We start from the raw sequence: 22,734 nt of genomic DNA, 5'->3' as shown, positions 1-22,734 counted from the left end.
ACCTTACTGTCTCCCTCCCAACCTATCGCCTTTGCCTGTCTCTGTCCATACCCACCCCCTTAATATGTCAAAAATGAATTTAGGCCAAACTTATTTTTTTGTTTTTATTTTATTTTTACTTCCCCCACTATAATTTCGTCTCCTAACCCTCCTTATCGTCCTTGTTCGGCTAACCTATCCTGTCATCTAGCCGTCTCCCAACCCCTACGTTCCCTTACTGGAGGGGAATAAGGGAGAGCTAGCATCCTGTGTCGAGGCCCAATGAAGCCTCAGAACAGCCTCCTCAGATTTCAGCGATCTTTGCCAAAAGTGGGTCCAGCGGCCCACAACGAGAGCGAATGGATGGATGGTGTGGAGGGGTACACTTCCAAATCTACCCTAACCATTTAACTTTGAAACTATCCCGGGGCTTTCAACAAGCGCCTCTCGCTTAAACTGTCGGTTCTATCAACCCAGATTCCCGTCGCCTGTGTTGGTGTCCTCACAATTTCGAGCCTCGCCCTCCAATTTTCCTCCCGTGCCCTCACACGGTTTCGGGGCTGGGATGCGTGGCTCCCTTGGCAGGAACAACCCTCTGCCGATTCTCCTACAATGGCACCCCGGGCACTACACTCCCTCCAAGCCTACCAGCTCCCTAAAAACGGGGAGTGCCCTCCCTGGCGACTCCCCCTCGATGCCCACGTGGCGTGTTGGTGCCCCGGGTCCCTTTCCGAGGGTCGCCCGTGCCCAGTACACTGCCCCCGTGGCATATGGCGCCCCGGGCCCCGCATCATGCGGGCCACCCGTGCCCACTACACTATCCCGGCCCCCACTGGACCCTTGGCCTACCGCGGCCGACTAGCCCGGTGCCCGGGGTACCCACTCAGCGATACTCACCATTCGTAGCCACGCTCCCAGCCCGTCAACAGGGCTCCTGCACCCCTCCAAATGGGGTCCGAGCCTACGTTCCCACCAACAGCAAAACGACCTCCATTTTATAAATTTAACTAACCCCCGAACTCACATTATACTGACCCCGAGGTCCCTTGGGCGGGAATCACTCCTCCCCCCAATCACTCATCGCACCATGCATTCCCCATTCGCTCCATACACACAGGCTCGTTGGCCTCACTCACTCATCAAGTTTCATTTCCACTCCTCTTCTCACATATTCCATCGCTGATCACTGCCATTCTGCTCACTAAAACCCCAAACTACCTCGTGCTCCCTCGTCATCCCTTAAACTACAGCACGCTCCATTTAACCTACGTAGCTAAGCTACGTCCCCTCTACACATCCAAAGTCAGTCTTTGTCTCCAAATAATCCCTTTTTCTCTCTACCATCCTAAATCTAAACTGAATCCCTCCAACTAATCCATTCCATGGGCCCCATGAGGATTTATCCCTGCCCCATGAGACCGGTCTAACTTTCACTAACCCATCCCCCCTAACTAGTGGTATCCTGTGCCCTTGCAGGGGGGTCTTCCACCCCTTGCCCGGAAATGTTGTTCACCCGAAGCGAGGCTTGCTTTTTTTTTTTTTAATGCACGCGCACCAGCGCCTCAACTCGCAACCTGTGCACCAGCGCGGCAATTCACAACCGCGCACCTTTCGGCGTGACGTCATGGCAGCTGTTTGAGCACCTTGTCCCTCTTGGACGGTACCATCCGGCAGGGATACCCCTCCTGCCGGATTCCAACCCTACGTGCAGCCATGACGTCACCCCGCGCATCAAAAAACAAGCCTCGCGTTTCGAGGGGTTCCCTACATGAACACATGTGCTCTGCCTGTCGGAGCTTCACACACATGCTCGTGTGGAAAACCCATCCGGTCCAAATCCATTATCCAGCCTAGCTTTTTTCAGTCCGCGGGATCGGCAAATCCACCGCTGGCGTTTACGGACCGGGTTTCATTCCCGCAAGCGCGCACGCGGCGGTCTCGTTCGTAGCAGGACACGAACCTCGCGCTCGCCGCTGGGTAAACCCGGCGCGGTCCCCAATCCAGCTACGGCCGCTACCCCGGCCTCTGTCCTTCACCTGTCGCCGTCTTCGTCGCCATTGCATCCACGCGCTCAAACTCTCGCGTGTCACGAGACTCAAACACCTCACCATTACACTCGCTCTCGGAGATGCGGCTGCGTGCTCCCTCATGCCCACTGTCGTCTCCCTTTTATACAGCGGCCTCACACACGCTGTTCCTCTTCCACACCTTGCTTCACTCACACGTGCTGTTTCATTCACACAGAGGGTTTCACTCATGCACGGGGTCTCCGTCACACACACCCCTTCACTCCCGCACGGCGTGCTGGGAAGCACGCAATTTACCACACTTGTGAGCACACACTTCGACACCACACACACCGGGACCACACTCGCAACCACTGGGGATTCGTGCCACCACAAGGGGTCCCGGGGTCTCCATGACCCCCAAGCTCCTCGTGCACCTGTCAACAGCACTTGCCCCCTCTACCTCGCTTGACCCGATCGAACTCACCTGGTCGCGATCAGCTTCAAGGGAGAATAGTGTCTCCCTCCGTTCCCGAAGGAGGCTATCCAGCAGCTTGCATCGGGTCACGACACAGTCTGCCAGCTCGCCCTCATGGTCCCTCACCACCTCAATGTGTGTGTGCTCGTTCTTACCCCCGTCTAATTCACCCTCTTTCTCCCGTGTCTCTGCCAACTCAGTCACCTCATGCATATTAGTTTCTTCCTGGATCCTCGTCTCTGTTTTCTCCGTTTTATTTAATTAATTCTTGACTCGGTCTATCTCCCGTCTTATTTTGTCCTCCCCGCTTCCATTGCGGGCCGGACAGCCGTTGCACTCCCTCCCAGCTCGTTCGCTCCAACACGTGGCGCCGCCATTTTGCACTCCACCGTCCGCGCTTAGTTGCACGCAAATGCCATTATTCCCGCCTGCAGGCTTTGCATATCGCTCCTGAATGCCTTCGTGTGCGCATCCATGCAATCCATCAAATCGCGCGCATTTTTTTTTCATTTCTGCCAGCAAAATTGTTATGAGCTGGCTCGTGTCAAGTGGCCCTGTGGCATTAATAGCAGCCCGCTCCGTGTTGCGCTGAGATGCGGCAGCGCCGTTATTGTGCGACTTCGAGTTCCGGCAAAGTCCGTGCTCAGTATATGGGGTTGAGCTCCCCCATTGATTAAAATTATACAAAGAACCGTCCGGCCATGGATCCTACATTATAATACATATCTAATCCACCCGGCACCCGTTCGCTTTGAAAAGCCATCTTATTTCGCGGAATAATTTAAATGCTCGTAATTTGGGGAACACGGAGGGTCGCTTCACTCACCCCTGACCCGGTTCCATGAATTTAGTTGGAGGCGGGATGGATTTGAATCTCACTCCTGACACCAGTGTTACGAATTCTGGCCCGCCTGGCGTGCGATCGGCCGCATAACTCCAATAGCAGCCGCATCGCCCACCGGACGGACAATTCAGTCGTGACCCTCCTTGGAACTACCGCCAGGAGCCAGTCACGGGTGGGGGTTTAACCTCACCACAACCCAGTCCGCATTCTACCCGCGCGAAATAGGGTGAATCGCCGAATGTCGATATACCTAAATACCCGTGCGGGTAACCTACTGAGGGGTTGCATCACGCCGCAGGTCGGCTTAGGACTCAAACCGCTTAAGCGGTTCGTTTCGTGCTACAGGGATAACCGAGCGGTGTTATCGCCGACCTCAACGGTTCAGTGATTCTTCTTCACTCGGGTGTTCAAAACCCACTACTCATTCCACGATGCAAGATGGCACTTTCAAAGGGGAAATAGGACACGACGAATGGGATACATTCAAACAAAGCACATTTATTTATACAGCACGTATGTACAGCCAAGGCAGTCATGCAATATACAGAAAAAGCATGGAAACAAAAGCAATACCACCGAATATGCTTATAGTGTACAGTCACTTAAACAGGTTCTACTTACGGACACGGCGCCACATCATTCACACAGAACAAAAGAAATGACCCCCTCATAGGCAAGGGGGTAGACGGGGTTCGTAAACCTTTATGGCCGTGGGCCGTAGATGACCGAATGGGCCCACGAGACCGACGCTGGTTACCTGCACCCTTGTGGTGCGACGGTCGGCGAGCTCTCCTCTCGTGTGCGCAGGCTTGCGCGCCTGAGCTGGCAAGGCGGCACCTCCCGTCTGTGTCCCAAGAAAAGAAGAAGCCCGAGCTCACGAACTAGCTGCTCGAAGGAGAAGAACCACCACGAACTAAACTGAACGCGAGCTGCGCGAATCGCCAAGAGAAGAGAGCTCGACGACGAGAGACACAGACACAGACGGAGACGGAGACGGAGAGGGAGACGGAGAGGGAGAGGGAGAGGGAGAGGGAGAGGGAGAGGGAGAGGGAGAGAGTACACCGCGTGCGGTCCGCCTTATATAGCGTGGGGCTCCGCCCTTCGCTCCTCCCCGTTTTTGGCTCCGCCTCCCTTCGAGAAGCTTCTCGAAAAGGGGCGTGTCTTCACTCTGACCGCCTTATGCCCCGTGGCCACCAATCGCGAGCGAGCTCCTCACCGCTTCTCGTGCCAGCCTTGGCGGCGCAAAAACGGCGGGAAAACTCGAGCGTCATCCCAGTTCTTTTCACTGGGCCTTCGCTCGACGTTTTCGGACGGTTTTGCGGTGGAAAGGGTTGTAGCGTGCTCTGTCGGGCCAAAATAACGATAGCGAAATAAAAACGGCCATCTCAAAGGGTCGCAGCCCGGTGAACACGAAGAAACCCCTTTCGACAACGGTGGGGACCTATCTGCACATCAACTTAGCATCATATCTGAGCTGGGGACCTTTATGGTGTATTGCAAATTTCCACAGCCGTAACAATATATATATATATATATATATATATATATATATATATATATATATATATATATATATATATATAATCTCACACATACACCACACACACAATCCTGTTCAATGACCTCATGGTATGAAGACCCAGAGAGAGAAAACGACTTTTTTGATGGTCATAATTCATGTGTTATTTCTAAAATGCCTCGAGTATCAATTATCACGAGATACCCACCACAAACCTATCGGTCTGTTGTATAGATCTCTCTGATGTGCCACAATCTATTACAGTGTCTGTGCTGCTTAAGCAGTTTCTTGGCAAGTGTTGTACTCGGTGGTTTGCCACTGACTCCCCAGCAGTAGTTACGGAGGTAATTTGTAATTTGGCCATGGTGCAGGTGATAGCTTGCCCACTCTTCACGAAGGACACCGTGCGATCTTTAACATCAACCAACTAATACTGGCAGATGGGACACCTGGCTTTACGTCCATCTGAGGGATGGCACACACATTGATTAACCAACCTGTCTGTGAAACACCGGAATGAGTGTAAAGCTGGGTCAGGATTCAAACCCAGACTATGCAGCTTAGAGGTGAGTGTACTTGCCATGTCACCCCATTGTATATATACAAACATAATTTTTTAATTGGATATATTTCTATCGTGTGAGTACACTGTTTTCGGTGATAATGGTAAAGCAACTTTTGTCGTACTGTATACGAAGCCTTTCCTTTCTTGCTTGATTAAAATATATATATTTTAAAAATATTGTGCCTCACATGATTAAAAACAGTCATTGCAATAAATAAATGTGAGTATATTGTTGGCACTCTCTCATGATTAATGGTAAATATGTTGTTAAATGACAAAATCAAAATATACCATTGTTGCCATGACCAAAGGTAAACATACTGTCGGTTTCACGACTAAAAGGAAAATGTGTTGACGGATTGACTGTGAGAGCCTCCTGTGATCTATTCCTGTAATTTTGAATGCATAGACCCATGAAACCTGAGGACCTTTCAAAAAGGGTTGAAGTGTAATCATCGCCACCATCAATCAACTTTCACCTCTTGTGACTGTCTTCCACACCCTTGTGTTCATCATGCTTGCACGAATGGGAATTTTTAGGGAATTTTTGACACGTACACTTTGGGTGTGTGCTTGATACTGGGCCGACCCATTGTTTCGGTTCTTAGATAGATACTTTCCTGGGTTCGAATCTCGACTCAGCTATAAACTGTCATCCCGGTGTTTCACGTGGCAGGGTGATTTTGTGTGCCGTCCCTTGGATGGACATTAAACTGCCGTCCCGTCTGCCAGTATTAGTTAGTGAACATTAAAGATCCCACGGTGTTCTTTGCAAAGAGAAGGTGAGCTATCACCGGCACCATAAATAAATTCCAAAGTCCCACTCTCACCGACATGGGGCACTGCATTAGCGGCACCGCAGCACCCCTGCGAAAACCGATGCAAACTCACAGCCACGTGAGGATGATGGTTCTAAAGTAACTTAAATCTGAGTCCCAGCCCTCTATTACCTCCCCAAGCCTTGGGGATATCAGGGTGTTCATGAATGATGAATATGTCACATGGTCTGGCAGCTGTTGGATTGAACAAAAATCTTTTTTTTAAGTTTATTTCTCTTGAACCGCTTCATCAATTGACATGAAACTTCACAATTATGATACAGTAGACTTGGGGAATGTACTTTTTAAATTTCAACCTGATCAGCCAGAATTATTTAATTGCTTGAATCTGAGAGCTTTTACAAAAAAAAAAATTTTGAATAAGACTTACTTGGCTGTACCTGGATGAGCTTGAGGGTAGAGTATCAGCATTTCAATTGATACCGACTATGGCCCCAGGAAAAAGGGTCAACTGCATACGTAATAAATAGATTGCATGCGGCCTGTTACGAGGTCCGTAACTCGTCAATCCCGTGTTGTATCAAAGCAGGGCGTCTTTTTACAGCGCGTGCGCTGTATACAATTGCACCGAGTTTGAAATGTCCCCCGTGTCTACCACGTCTCTGGTGTCCCCCCCCCCCCCACGTGCCTCAAGACAGCCAATGACGGCCGTCCGATAGATGGCAGTGCGTAACCGAGACGGAAATAGCGAGAATTGACGGAAATACCCGAGTATTTCAATGGAAATTTGTGAAACTAATGTGTTATATATGTGAAAAGCATTTAATTTATTGCTTGACGGGAAAAAAACCAAGAAACGCACCCCTCTCATGTATGAACGACCGAAAGACGTCATTTCCGCCCACCATCGCATTTCTCACTGAAAGACGTCATTTCCGCCCACCATCGCATTTCACGCCGAAAGATGTCATTTCCGCCCACCATCGCATTTCGCGCCGAAAGACGTCATTTCTGCCCACCATCGCATTTTGCGCCGATCGCCGAATGCTGAAAGCTAAGTTCTTCTTATGCTATCATTCTTTTGCGGCCCCCTGCCACGCTGTATCGAACGATTTCATTCCTTCTGTTATATATAAAGGTGCTTATCACAATAATAACAAGATTTTTACATTTCAAATATTAAGTACACTTTTTAATTGTTTTTCAACTGAAAAAGCATAAATTGCATATTTTAACATTAGTGTACTCATTTGCTTCACCACACGCGCTGTATTGAAGGATTTCACTTGTTATACCCGGTCATCACTGCCAGCAGTTATAAAATGGCAGTTCGAGTTACCTTTGTTGTTCTCAAGGTCTCCCTGTAATATCCAATTATTACCTGTCACCGAAGGTGGAAGGGGGTTATGTTTTCACTCCTGTTCGTTTGTTACTTGCAAAAAAATCGAAGATTTTTCAAGTACAATGGTCAGTCGATTTTGTTATTAACCTCCGCCATCGAAGATCAGAGGTTACTGTTTTCACCCCTTTTTGTTTGTTTGTTTGTGAACAGTATTACGGAAAAACTCCAACGGATTTCGACGAAACTTGGTGAGGGGGGGGGGGTTTAGGTATGGTCCAAGGATCATGCCATTATATTTTGGACTTGGTCCCCCCCCAAAAAAAAAGTAAGAGAAAAAAATTTTTATTTTTGCATTTCTACATGTTTCAAGTGATTTCCACCCCCCCCCCAAAAAAATTGTTAGAGAAAAAAAAAATTTGAGCTTTGATGAAGATTGTCAATTTTAATCTTGATGAAATGGAGAATTTGATGTATCTATGGCAACCTTTGGAGAGGGGGTGGGGGGGGGGAGTGGATTTTGCAATTATCGTGCTCTGTACGACATCTTTTTCTTGTTTGTTTGTCCGTTTTTCAATCGCCTACAGGTCATAATTTTAAACTGATCTTCACAAATCTTTACCACATGGTAGTTTGTCATACGCAAGAAGTCTGTTGTTTTGAGGTCAAAAGATCAACGTAGGCCAAAGGTCAACTCAGGTGTGGTTTCTAAAATCCTCAATTTTCATCCGATTGACTTGAAATTTGAAGATTTATATTGCAGGTCACTGAATTGAACCAACCAATTGTTTTAAGGTCAACTTAGGCCCTAAGTCAACAACTAAGGTGGTATTTCTAAAAACCGAAATTTTCGGTTTTTCGGGGAGGGGAGGGAGAGTGAAGAGGGAGGGTGCAGAGAGTGAATAGGTGGAGGGAGAAGAGGAGGAGGAGGGGCGAGCAAGAAGGGGAGATAGGAACAGAGAGAGACAGAGACAGAGACAGACAGACACAAAAAAAGGGGTTAGCAAACAGAATGATACATTATGCTTAATGACTACACATACACAAATTTATGTCTGATATCTCCGGCTCTTCTCAGAATAAGGGTTACTGGAGTAATCTTTGGCAGAAGCAACCAGTTTCTTATTTACCCAATCCCTTGCAGCAGATCCAAGCGAGTGCCCAAGAGTTGTGCAAACTGCGGGCGCTGCTGCAACCATCCGACCTGCCGGCATTTGAGAAATGCACAAATCCTCCTCGACGCCGGGCTCTGGACACGGTCCTCGCCATCCTCGCTCTGGACACACCCCAAGGGCCGCAAACAACCCGTGGGCAACTTGGCACTCGACCGACATACGGCTCTTTCTTTACTACGTTGCTTTCACCGGTGTTTGTTCAGGACCTGCAAATGGTTTTAAAATTATTTTTTTAATCACATGCCCTGCAGGAGAATTATATACATTCTGTGTAATGACACAATTACAGTTATCTCATCAAGATATCTTGAGATGGTTGCCTGTGCTACTAACGGTGGACGAAGTTTGTTTTCACCCCCGTCTGTTTGTTTGTCTGTGACCAGGATATCTCAAAGTTGTGGATGGATTTGGACTAACTTGGTTGACAGATTGGGTGTGTAACAAGGACAAAATGATTAGATTTTGGTGAAGATCCAAATCTGAATACGAGAATTTAATTTTTAAAGTGATTCTTCACCATTGAGAGATGGGACTAACCAGAGTTGGTGTCAAAGCCACCCAATGTTCGCGTGTTTATACATTTATCGTTTTAAAAAGACTCGTATAATAATTAATATTTTTTTATAAAGCATTGCAGTGAAGTATAATTTTAAACCAATATATGTATTTGTATATTGTAATCAGTAACAAGAGCGCAAGTGAGCACAATATACGCCCGAACAAGAAGGTATTGTTACGAATTCTGGCCCGCCAGACGTGCGAGCGATTGCGTAACTCCAATCGCAACCGCGTTGCCCACTGGACGGAAAATTCAGTCGTGACCCTCCTGGAACTACCGCCAGGAGCCAGTCACGGGTGGGGGTTTAACCTCACCACGATCATGCCAATTGCCCACCCGCGCAGGATAGGGTTGCTCGCCAAATTCGACCTACCTAAGAACCTGCGCGAGTAGTCGACCGGGCGATCGTACCTCCCCGCAGGTCGGCCGAGGACACGAACCGCTTAAGCGGTCCGTTCCGTGCTACAGTGATAACCGAGCAGTGTTATCGCCGACCTCGACGGATCAGATTCTCTTCTTTACCCGGGTGTTCAAAACCCACTACTAATTTATTCCGCAATTCAAGATGGCACTTTCAAAAAGGAAAAAGACGACGAACGGGATACATTTCACACAAGGACATTTATTATAAGCAAGCACATATTACACACACAACACAAGCAAGGAATCATGCACGTATTTACAAGCAAGGCAAATCAAAATGAAACACAGATACAGGCAAGAAAGCAATGAAAGCAATACCACCGACTATAATTATTATTAGCAATGTATAGGCACTTACACAGGTTTACTTGTCGGACACGGCGCCACCCACACACGCACAAACAAAAGAAAAGACCTCCCTTTAGTGGTCGTCCAGTCCCTCTCCCACGACCGTCAGCGTGGTCGCGCCTGGTTCCGGCCTCCCATGCGGCCGGCGAACCCTCTCCGGCACCCCTCTTCTGGATGCGCAGGTCCACCAGACAGCCGGCACTGCTGCGCCTCCCGTCCGCGTCTCCACCAACAGGCCGCTCGCCGGACCACGAGCGCAAGAGAGAGATGAGAGATGAGAGATGAGAGATGAGAGATGAGAGAGAGAGCTCGACCTCGACCCTGGCCACCAAGAGAGAGGGTGACGTCAACAACACAGAGAGCTCATGGACCAGAGAGAGAATGACGTCGACGACCCAGACAGAGAGAGCTCCTGGACCTAGCGCGCGGTCCGCCTTGTATAGCGCGGGGCTCCGCCCTTCGCTCCTCCCCGTTTTTGGCTCCACCTCCCTTCGAGAAGGTTCCCGAAAATGGGCGTTCCCTCACCCCGACCACCAATCGGCGGCGAGCTGCCCTCCCCCTGCCTCCGTCACACTCCTCGGAGAAACAGGCGGGAAAAATCTGCGCGCCCATCGGAACTCCTCTGGTTCCCTTTTTGTTCGACAGTTTTCAACGCGGCTTGTTGCTTGCGTGGAGGTTTGTTCAAAATAACGATAGAAAAGAAAAATGGCTATCTCAGAGTCACAGCCCGATGAATCACACAAATTCCCTTTAAACAACGGTGGGGAAATATCTGCACATAAACTTAGCATCATAACTGATCTAAGGACCCTTTATGGTGAATTGCGAATTTCCACAGCCATAACAGTATATACAGAATTGTGCTACGACATGGAAAACAGCATCCTGGTTGCCATGGCAACCACTTTAGATGACTAACGTATGTCGCGACACACCGTCTCCACAGTCTGACCCTAGGTACCACATATGAAACGTGAAAGTTGAAAACTTTGGGAGTTCGAGTGTGGACAGGAACGGATGGAAAACAGCATCCTGGTTGCCATGGCAACTACTTTAGATGACGAACGTATGTTGTGACACACCGTCTCCACAGTCTGTACCTATGTACCAAATATGAAACGTGAAAGTTGAAAACTTTGGGAGTTAGAGTGCGGACAGGAACGGACGGACAGACAGACAGACGGACTAACGGACGGACGGCGACCGGTATCACAAAATACGCCCCGATATATGTATGTGTGTATGTATATATATATATATGTATGTATATATATATATATATATATATATATCGGGCATATAAAAAATAGTGTGGTAGATAAAAACATTAGAAAGGAAAAAATAACTTGCACCAAAAGCTTTTATATTTTCACGCTCACGCTGTTCTTCGAACAGGCGAGCTAAAAATGATATATAGAATGATGTTTCAAAAAGTTATGGACAAGTTATGACAAAAATAGGTCGATGAGTTGGTTTGGTGATGAAAACAAGCCCATTAGATTTTGGTTCAGGCCTGGATTCACATCCGATCTATCAGTGGGATACAAAACGTAAACTGTTCGGCCCGGTGGAGGTATGAGTTCTTCCGAGTGCCATTCTCGTTTTTTTTTTCTGAAGTGATTGCAAAAGAAAAGTAAAACGAATATACATTTTTTTTTTCGGTGAAATTCCTCAAAGATCAGTGGTTCCTCTTAATGACACAAACATTATTGGTGTTTTCATCAAATTTTAATTCTTATTATGAAATCCTTTGGCCGAATGATTGAGCAACAGGCACGACAATTGTTTTTTATTTACAAGATGGAGAGTCATGATAGAACGAGGTGATTGGGATCGTATGGAACTGCCAGTGGGGAAACAGTTGAACACAATAAGCAAGGGAATGGTCAACCAGGGAAGGAGAGTGAGGAAGGGAGGAAACACTAATCTAACCTGCAAGTAATTTGGATGTTGGGTTAGGAAGAGTTAATGGGGGTAAAAAGATAATGGGTATGACATGATGTGGTGGTGCGCTGTTTGCCTCTGACGGCCTGTATGGAATAATGGGAAAGAATACCCTCGAAGGCAGTTCCACAGATGGGAGAAATGAGGAACAAAGGAGTTTGGGTGTGTAATCAGCCTGGATTTTATACCTTTAATGAGAACGGGATTAACTGGAAGAATGCGTGCATTTTGGAGTAATACAGTATTATGGATGGTTGGAGGACCGAGAGAGCAGAGGGAGCAATGTTTGTGGCAAATGATTTCAATCACTTCAACTTTTGGGGTTCCTCATCAGCCATGATCTTTCTTGGGCAAACCACATATCTAAGTTGACCTTCAAAGCCAGCTGCCGACTGGGCATCCTTCATCATGCAAAGCCTTGCCTTGACACTTCTAAACGTTTATCGACTTACAAGGCACCCATCCGCAGCTTGATGGAATACTGCTCTCCCCTCTGGCTCGCACCCCTGGACTTGCACCTTCTGTCCCCAGTTTTGGGCAAGTTGCACGTGTTCTGCCAGTAACCCCCTTCTGGTGAAACCCCGATATTCCAGATTCATTGTTCACCTCTACTCATTCGTTCCTCTCACAACTCCCCCCTCCCCCCTCCTCCCGGCACCACCTGTGAAACCAACTTCCGGCTCAGTCTCTTCAATCTCATGCCTCCCTCCAGGGTTTGAAGTCACCATCCACATACGCTCATTAATATCAATACTCCCCAAGCCCACCTATTCTTGGGTTCCCTCCCAACCCCTCATCCTCTTCTTCATTTTTTTTTGTTTTGTTCCATTTCTGCGTCTTCCCCAGTTTTCACTTCCCTTTCTATGATTGAGAATCTGTCACAGGGTCAAGCTTTTCACCCCGTGTGTCCTCCCTTGTTCTCATTCTTTCCCACATCTCTATATTCCCCACATCTCCCTCTGCTTTGTCCCTCAACCCTGCTACTGGTGTCCTCCCGACCTTTTCCATTGTTCTTTTTCTGTTACTAGTACACCCACTCCCTGTGGGAGTAGCAGGAAGGGTCATGTTATTATCCTTTCTGGGATATATCGATTACAGTAGATCTAAGCTCGCATCTGGTAGTATATGGTGGATGTGCAAAGCATAGAATGCCTCAAGCATGTCGGAATTCCTCCAGATTTCTTTCAGTTTGTTGTTAAACAGCAGTAGCGACTGTTTGAAAAGGTAATTGTACGTGTTTGTGGTTTATAATATTTTTACTTCTGGGAGGGGTGCCCCACAATAAGCGATTCATACACATTAACATGGCATTTGTCCAAGAAGGAAAAACCCCTTGGGGAGAGGGGATACTAGTAGTATTAATATTGTTTTGTAATGACATTAATATTATGATAATATTATTGGTATTGTTGTTACTTTTGTAATTAGATGCGGCCTTGGAAAAACGCCATGATTATCTATCTTAACACGGATATACACCTTAATACGGTTTTCGCCCAAGGCAGAAAACCTCCTTGGAGAGGGGGGGCAAATGAAGTCGCTACAACCTCCACCATGTGACCCTTAGTCCTGTCAAGTTTGGTTGAGATTGTGTAAGTAACAACCGAATGTATCACGGTCATAAAAAGACACAGACAGACACCAAATTGCGTATTTTAGTGTGATTAGAATGTAAGACCCGTCGTTTTGCTGATGGGAATACCAATCTTTGCGTAATTGCTAGAAAAAACGGTTGTTGTTAATGGGTGGGGGTGGGGGGGATTAAATTAGGCAGTGTTTTGATACCGGCCGAGCAAGACACTCAGGGAGCGAGGAGGGGGAGAATGTTAATGGGATATTCATAACAGCCTTTTTAGATGCTGAATTTCAAATAATATACAACACAAGTAAGATCAAAATAAATAAAAACTGGAAGAGCATTCAGTGGAGCGCATACCTCTGCCATGTAAAGCCTGATCCACAAGAACATATCGGGCCCATTACATTTTTGAAATATCATGGTGTACAGCACACGATGCCGTTTTTGGCCCTATCTCTCAATGGTGAAGAATCACTTAAAAAATTTAATAATTCTCGTATCCAGATTCCGATTCAGATCTTCACCAAAATCGAATCAATTCGTCCTTGCCACACACAACGTCTCCACCAGGTTTTTTTTAATCAGAATCCGTCCACAACCTTTTGAGATATCGTGTTATATATTAGTTTAGCCCTATCTGTCAATGGTAAAGAATAACTTAAAAAAATTATCAGATTCGGATCTTCAGCAAAATTGAATCGATTCTTTCTTGTTAACACCTAACATGTCCACCAAGTTTCGTCTGAATCTGTCCACAACTTTTTGAGATATCCTGCACACAAACAAACAAACAGACAGAAAGGGGGTGAAAACATAACCTCCTTCACCTTCGGCGGCAAAGGTTAAAAATCTCACCTTCCCCCTCTCTTCCTTCTTTTGATCAAACTGTCTGGGGGTATGCATTAGGCACGGGCCATGCCAGGAATCAAATTCTCCTCATGCATGTATGTGCAGCACGTTATGTGCTTGCACGTACATACATGTGTATATGAGTCAAAATTTGCTAATGCGTTACAAAAGCGTGACAGCCGGTCAGAAAAATCATATTCAAATAATTCCGCTCAATTCGTCACTTCTGGAATCATTTGACACCACATTTTTGGGTTTCACTCATTATAAACGCTTCCAGTCACTGGAAAAACGAAGAAAATATAGAATGTTTGCCAAAAAAGTGGGGTTAACGTACGTCAGGTTTGACCGAAACATGAGGGGATAAAATGCCGTTTTCACATAATAGCAGAGATATCACGGCCATTACGGGCTTCTTCATTGGAAAAAAATGACGTGTTGTTTGTGCAGTACCACTAGGCACACGTCTATAGCGTCATCACTTCTGTTGTACCTCGTTCACATGACCTGCAGACCACTTTCACGTGCGTAAGAAATTGACAGACCTGCATCATCAGTTTCGTCGGACGTTGTTTTGCACGATCGGCCATCAATAGAGGCGATTCATGCAGATCGGTATACTACAATTACGATGTAATACATATAATTGATATCTTTATTGCAATGCAGCTAAATAGTAAAGCTTATCATCATTTATGCTCCCCCGTGAAACTTTGACGGACACATATTACGCACGTGAACCGAGCAAACATCGCTCCGTACAAGCAATTCGTCGATCTTTCCGGCGAAACGTGTTGCAGAACAAAGGATTCTGAACATATTCTCTGGGGGAAAGGTGATTAATATTCCAATAGACGTATGCGAGTACGGTTACTAGGGGTATGCAAATGCGTTCTACGCGGACGTCACAAAACTAGTGCATTTGAATCAACGTTTTTCGGAACAAGATATGTAAAATCGGACAAACGATGAATTTCGATGCCACGCACTTTATTACGGACGTGTCCTACGATATGTAACTATGTAGTGGGAATAGAATATTCGACACTGGGCAAAGGTATCCAAAAAAGCGGCAAAATTATAACGTACCGAATTCCATGAAGGCAATGTTACGCATTAGCAAATTTTGACTCGTATGTGTGTATTGCTATGCTGAGCTGTCTTGGGGGTACCATTATTGCTTGATTAGTGGTATCCCCTATAGGACAATTGTTGACGGACGCATGCACGCACACAGAGACCGAACTCCTTTTATATATTAGATGATGATGTTCTGGTCTGTTTTGTTTTTGCTTGAGCTTTTTCCCGAGCCTTGACTCGATATACAGAAAACAGACACCAATTCTCTGTGATGTGAAAGCAACTGCCCTTGTGCTTTGGCCTCATCATGAGATTCCAATAATTGTGAGCGTTCGATTACACAGAATCCAGGGGGCAAAATTTTGTATTAATATGAGTATTTTGAGATGTATGAGGGACAAAGTCAAGTTTGACGGCATTAGTTGGTGGACGTTAAAGATCCCACAGTGTCTTTCGCGAAGAGTAGGTGAGCTATCACCGGCACCGTGGCCAAGTTCTAAATTCGTACCCTAAGCTTAGTCGAACGTCAGGTCTGGCCATCCGGTTCGTGAAAGACTTGGGCCAAAACATCTCCTGGCTAATCCAACAAGAACATGGGAGTAATTGTGCCCTTTAAAAGAAGATGAGGGCCATTCAAAGTTCAAAATGACAATCTTCATTTCTTTATCGTAAATATTTATACGTAATGACTTTTACCGAAATAAATTTAATTCTGTTCAAGTTTATATAAATAATCCACCATTTGTAATGCTTTGATACTGCTCGAGATATTTTTTGTATTAAAAATGTATTATTAATTATTTCAACTTTTAAAATTTTGTTTTGAAGCCCGAGGCCCAATTTGGGCAGGTGAGATGCACACACACCTTATCAAGAGAACAAGTCCATTTTCCTCCAGGGAGCCACAGAGCCTGCCTGGTAGGTCACCACGTAACCTCGAATCCTGTAGAAGGTAACTAGCACTTGTGTGTGGACAATGTAAAATGTGACGCTGAGGATTTTGGGGTTGCCAGATTCGAATCCCATATGCTCTTTTGTCCATTGACCACCTTTTGTAGTTTGTTCATCTAAAAGTACACCAATGTCTCATAAGATAGTTGGTATGCATAAAAGATATGTTTAGGTTCCTCCATGAGCCTTAACACGACACAAAATACAAATTGTGGCCGATAAATAAATAAATAGCTGAAGTGTTGTGGTGAGTAAATGAGTTGCAAGGTCAGAGATTTGATTCGCTTTCAGATTGATGCTCTTTTTGTCTCTTATGAATGTTCCTGGAATCCATACACTCATTTTTGTTTTTCCGGTGAAGCTTCATTTACTTTTGTTCCACCGGGAGAAAGGGAGGAAAGTGTTGAAGAGTGCAAGTGGATCCCACTTCCCATAATCCCTCCGCAGTGCAAAGCTAAGGATTCATGGAAAAAACTCCAGCAGGTAATTCCAGATCATCTCCTGTTCTTTGGAGGCATATTTGCATACAACACATCAAGAGGAAATGTTTGTGGGGGGGGGGGGGGGAAGAGATGCTCCCCCTTCTCCCAAGATATTTGATGTCTGATACATTGCCCCCATTGTTCTGGATGAAGAAAACATCACACCCAAGCCCCTTGCCCCCTATCCGGCCGGAGGTTCCGTTTTACATAAGCACAGATTCCTTCCATCCATTTCATTTTGTGGATTTGAAGCAATCGAATCGCTTTATAACTTTTTCTGAGCGTCTGAGAGCTGTGCATCCACAGGCATCAACAAAGACAGCACAAAAGTGTGGTTTTTCATGGTTTATATGAACGCTAAATCTGGACAATACCATGTCTGCCTTGTTTAACCATTAACCCCATGTTGTTTGAAAAAAAAAAAACCGGGGGATATTGAAATCGGCCCCGTCTGTCTGTCTGACTGACTGTCCATCACGCTATCTGGTCCGAAACGGGTGGGCAGAAATTCACCAAAATTGGAAGTTATGATCAGCACATGGCAAGAATGTGCGGGAGCAGTATCGTTTTTGGCTCCGCCATATGGGGTGGGGTCAAAAGGTCAAATACCAAAAAAATGCGATTACGGGCACATTTTAAAATGAAACTTTGTATATGCAATCAAAATTGGGGGGGGGTGGGCACATGAAATATGTAAACATTTCTTGGATTCGACCCCCGGTTCATGCCCTCGGGGGTCATGGGTCAAAACGGGAGAAAAAAAATTAACTCTAAATTTGATATTGGGTCATTCCTGGTGGAACCTTTTGCCGCCTTTCAACTTTGATTTCGGTGGGAAGTGTGGGGATTGGCAATGACGCACCATCAGCTTCGCTCTCGTTTAAGATGCGATCGAAAATAATGAATTGAACCACATATTACTCGCTTCCCCTCCCAATCAACCTTAATACATGCTTATGGTTTGCGGGAGAAGTTCATTTGAAATTGCACCTCGTTTGCTCGGAGGTTAAAATTTCCACACTATGATGTGTTTCTGTTCGTTCCTTTGTTGATGTAATACGACGACGGTTTATTTTAGCCAAATTGAAATAAGGAATTGGTGATTGGAAAATTTAGTACCGTGCAGGAATTACGCTATCGCGTTGAAAACGCAAATTGTGCCCTTTCCGTAACAACGCATCCTATTTATTTATTTCTGGGGACTTCTGTTAATAAACTTAATTTAAGATGATCTGACATGAATCAATTTCAAAATTGGTCACAAATGGTTCTTACACATTTGGGCATACGAAACCTCAGAGCTGGCAGTGCTTGGGTGGAACAGATCGAGTTGATGTTCAAGGATTGATGTTTAACTGATGTCTACATATTACGTACCAAAATTGAATTTATTTATTTATTCTACCCCCTCTCCTTTTGCTATGTACTCCACTTCTTTCCTTATTACTTGTATCCAACCATAATTTTGTCAAAACAACATCTTATCGGGGAAATACAAACAAGCAAATTTGAAATGATCTTAAATCCGACTATTAATTTGGAATCGGTAACTGGCTTTGACACCAATATAAAATTTGTATTACGGACCGTTTAGGCACCAAAAAGCTACATATATCGAACAAATGGTTTCAAATGGAGCACCTCGTCATCATCAGAGCTTTTGAATTGCATCAGACGTGGCAATAATTGGGAATTGTTTCTCCCAGCTTGGCGGCTCGATGACAGAAGATGCCATTTGCATTTTTGCCTTCTCCATCCCTACCCCATTTCGAATCCCTCGCCGGCACAGGCAACTTGCTTGTTCTGTATTAAAAAAAAAAAACATTTGCAAATCATTCATGCCATCTTCAGTAATGATGTCATGTTTGCAAAATGGATATCAAACTTGGAATACATTCTATTGCTACTCCAATACCCAATGGGTGGTTTTGTTATCTTAATGGTTCAAAAAAATCATCTAAAGATGAGGATGACTTCTACTACGACTACTACTACTACTACTACTACTACTACTACTACTACTACTACTACTACTACTACTACTACTTTATGGGCCCCGAAAATTCCCACCTTATTGTGGGGTTGGCCAGGGAACATTTTTTCCCGTCTTTCACGAACGCACTGCCTAGTCCCGACGTTCAACCAAAGGTGGCAGGAATTTGGAATTTTGCCATCGTGCTGGCACAAGCTCACCAAAATGGCAAATCTTAAGGTGTGCCATAAAATGAGTTGATGTGTTTTCCCAAACAATTATGTTTCAGCAGAAACTACTTTGATGACTTTTGCTCCATCCTTTTTTCTCCTGCTTTGTGTTATTTTAGTTTTCATTCATTTTGTTGCACTCCATCAAGTTCTCACCTATTTCCTTGCAGATACGAATTGTTTTTGCCTTTTCAGGATCTTTTGGCTCTACCGCCTCTGCTTTTTGACGAATTCCATAAAACCCAGGTAAGATCGTTTTTGCCGGACGACTCGATGATAATTAGCGGCGGAAGTCACCAGTGTCGTCCGTTCCATGTGAGAAAGCTGAAAGGCAGAATGCAAAGCTTTGGTTTGGTGTATGATAGACTGAACATGAGATTTACAACTCGTGTGAGACAAGGCTCAAAATGGCTTGCATACGGACGGCAGAAAAATCTCTCATTCATACGAAGCCTCTGCATGCCTTTATGCGGTTGTTTTGAGAGCTGAATTCTGCTTGCTTGATACCACATTTATTGAAGGATGAATGGCAGCATTCATACTTATCCTGTGCCTTGAGGATTTGAACTTGGAGAATGGAGTTATGTGATAATCTCTCTCGGCAATGTGCTAGCGGTAAAACTGGGCGTTTGACAAAATATTTGTTTCACTTGAGGTGCCGGAAGGTTTCACAAAGAGTGCAAATTCAATTAACCGACAGAATTAGATACAGAGGTAGACGAAGGATTGTGATAAAGATAACAGTCGATTTGGATCGAGATCTAAGGAGTGGGATAGCTCATGAGATGCCCGAAGCATTTGCACACAATTTCGAGGTCGATTGGTCCTGTTTGATGTGACCATTGGCATGAGGGTACGAGCATAGCATTGTTTCGTGTATTTCGATCGACAAGATTGTTTAATTGCTGGCAGGACGGCTCAAGAGGTCTCACTCTTACCTTTGAGCTGTCGTGTGTTAGATTCCCGACCTGGCAAAAACTGCGAGATTGCTGCTTTGCAGGCAGGATATTGTATCACAGTGTACCAACACTTGGATGAACATAAGTTGGGTGTCCAATCTGGAAGTATTAGTTTGTGGATGCAAGATATTCTACAATGTCATTTGTGGAATCAGTGAATTTGCTTCCGAACGCAACTTTAGACTGTCAACCGATTGGTTCACTACATCGTCTGGTAGCATGGATTAGAGGCACGCACACTCACTTCTAAACTGGGTTCGAATCCCGACCCAGCTATAAACTTTAACCCGTGTTTCACAGGCAGGGTGATTCAATGTGTGTGCCATCCCTCGGATGGACGTTAAACTGGGCATCCCGTCTGCCGGCATTAGTATGTGAATGTTAAATATCCCATGGTGTCCTTGCATGGGAAGAGTGGGCCACTGGTGAAGAGGTGAGCTATTGCCAGCAGTCGCCAAATTACAAATTCCTATCAAAACCTACAGGGGAGTGGGCACACTGCATTAAGGGCACAGCTGCGGCCCCAGCAAAAGATGCCACTCATAACCAGATGCCATATATGAAAAAGAAGGGTCACTGCATCATTGGAGACTGTACCATCCTCCTGATAGGATTTTAATCAAACTGTTGCTTCTCATTAGCACAAGCTTGGACATGTTAGAACTCTCTTCCTCTCAGAGTTGGCATATCCTGTGCTAATAACTGGTGGGAGAATTTGGTCGAGGAAAGGGTGGTTTTGGGAGTACCTCGTGACAGTGGCAACTTGTTCTGGATAAAATGAGCTTTGGAAATTTTTTTTAGGACTTGGTGAGAATGTGACGACGCTTTGCACCATGGAAATGTGTTCAGTGCTTCGATTACACCGTTGGTTATTCCTGATGAACTAATACATCATGCTATAGTCATTGTTGTGAGATGCGTTCTGATTGGAGGTTCAAACTCGGACCATAAAACTCGAGGGATCATTCATGTTGCTCGCCGAGCAACACTGAACTGATGGTTTGTGTTTCGATGTTTGCAGCACGTTCCAGAGCAAGAAATAAATTATGATCGAAGAGAAGCAGCAGCAGCAACAGTTACACAAGACAACCCTCGATTCAAAATAACACATCTTCGAAAAGTACTCTTTTCTTTTCTTAAAATTTTTTTTTTCTTGAATACCTTAAACAGCATGCGATGTGCTTCGAGCTTGTATGCCAAACAAGCACTTGTGTGATCGATTTGTCACGACCTGAGCTTGGATTACAAGTCGTTGTCGATTTATTTGCAGTTCATGCTCACCAACAAATATTGATAAGAAGAATGCAATTTGTTATATCGATCTGGAATGGAGCAGAGGGGTATATGGTTTGTATACCTCGTACCTCGTGGCTGTAATGGTGAGCATGAGCCACGGATTATAACTCACGGTAAAACTGCATAATCTGCAAAGAACAAACAGTCTGTGTTCTTTGGGGATTATGCGGTTTTACCGTGCCAGGCATGAGGCATAATCCATGGCTGATGTTCACCATTACAGCCAGGAGGTACAATTGATGTTTAAACGATGAATGTGGTCATCATTGGTTCGATATTTATGCGGTTTGCCACTTTGATGAGGGTAAATAAGCCCGAAATCCGGATAGGCGGCTCCATTTGATGTTTAACCAATGTATGACCATGTAATCTCTGTCTGTTTGACAGTCACCAGGCTGAGGCCTCCGGGTTGGAGGTGACGCTTTTGTGTAGGACTTCATCTCCATTGGAGATCAGGCAGGGGCACACTCATCATGCTCCATACATTTCAATATACATGTTAAGAGAAGACTGACCTGGCGTTGCACAGGAAGAGAAATGTGAATAAGTAACACTTTGCAGCAATCACAAAGATCGATTTGATTGGCTGATTGTAGCTCTGTTTCAATTTCCCCGTGCGTCCATCCCTGAATACGTCTGAAGAAGATGACGTCTTAATACAAACGACTTTCCATTTTTATTTTGATCTTCCTCTTAGTGTGTTCTTGTATATAATTCACAGTTCAGCATCTAAAAAGGCTGTGATGAACATCCCATTAACAATGTCCCCCTCCTCACCCCTTACATCGCCAAAATTTTGCTCTTGCTCACCCTCTCTCTGTTCTATTCACCCTCTCATTTGCCTAAGGTCATCTGCCATCTGCTTGGAAATCTGCTAACATCACTGCCCTGCATAAAAAAGGTGCAAAAACAGATCCCTGTAACTACAGACCAATCAGCCTTCTCCCAATCATCAGCAAGGTTATGGAATCCATCATCGCTTCAGACATGAAATCCTTCCTCTTCTCCAATGGCTTGATTTCCGATCATCAATTTGGTTTCAGACCAGGTCACTCTACCCTGGATATACTGCTTCTGCTCTCCCATCAATGGATGGAGGTCCTCAATGCCAGACAGGAAATCCGAGCCGTATCCCTGGACATATCACGTGCTTTTGACACAGTCTGGCACCCTGCCCTACTCACCAAACTCTCTTCCCATGGTATTCAAGGCCATCTCCACTCATGGCTCGCAGACTTCCTCTCCTGTCGCAGTCAACGTGTGGCCCTAAATGGAGTTCTTTCATCCCCTCTTCCTGTGCAGGCTGGAGTTCCTCAAGGTAGCGTTCTGGGCCCTGTTCTTTTTCTGGTTTTCATCAATGATCTCTCTGACTCTCTGG

The 22,734-nt window shown here is 45.4% G+C and overlaps 1 protein-coding gene across 4 annotated transcripts in view; it reads left to right on the top strand.

Annotated features, from left to right (window-relative positions):
* The window catches only part of LOC147013789 (syntaxin-17-like), a 93,360-nt gene that overhangs the window by 60,143 nt on the left and 10,483 nt on the right, over positions 1–22,734 (top strand). For 2 of the 4 annotated variants that reach the window (XM_085851013.1, XM_085851011.1), the window contains 5 exons: positions 8,657–8,816; positions 16,295–16,384; positions 16,779–16,900; positions 19,297–19,347; positions 21,082–21,180. In XM_085851013.1, the coding sequence (XP_085707139.1) occupies positions 8,657–8,816; positions 16,295–16,384; positions 16,779–16,900; positions 19,297–19,347; positions 21,082–21,180 (522 nt within the window). Of the gene's footprint in view, positions 1–8,653; positions 8,817–16,294; positions 16,385–16,778; positions 16,901–19,296; positions 19,348–21,081; positions 21,181–22,734 lie in introns of all 4 variants that reach the window. The other 2 variants (XM_085851012.1, XM_085851010.1) reach the window with 1 other exon arrangement.

The sequence above is a fragment of the Eptatretus burgeri genome, chromosome 13 (genome assembly GCF_056783735.1).
Source record: "Eptatretus burgeri isolate ZD-2024b chromosome 13, Ebu_testis_v1, whole genome shotgun sequence".
In the NCBI taxonomy this organism is placed as follows: Eukaryota; Metazoa; Chordata; class Myxini; order Myxiniformes; family Myxinidae; genus Eptatretus; species Eptatretus burgeri.
This window is presented reverse-complemented; position numbering and strand designations above follow the sequence as displayed.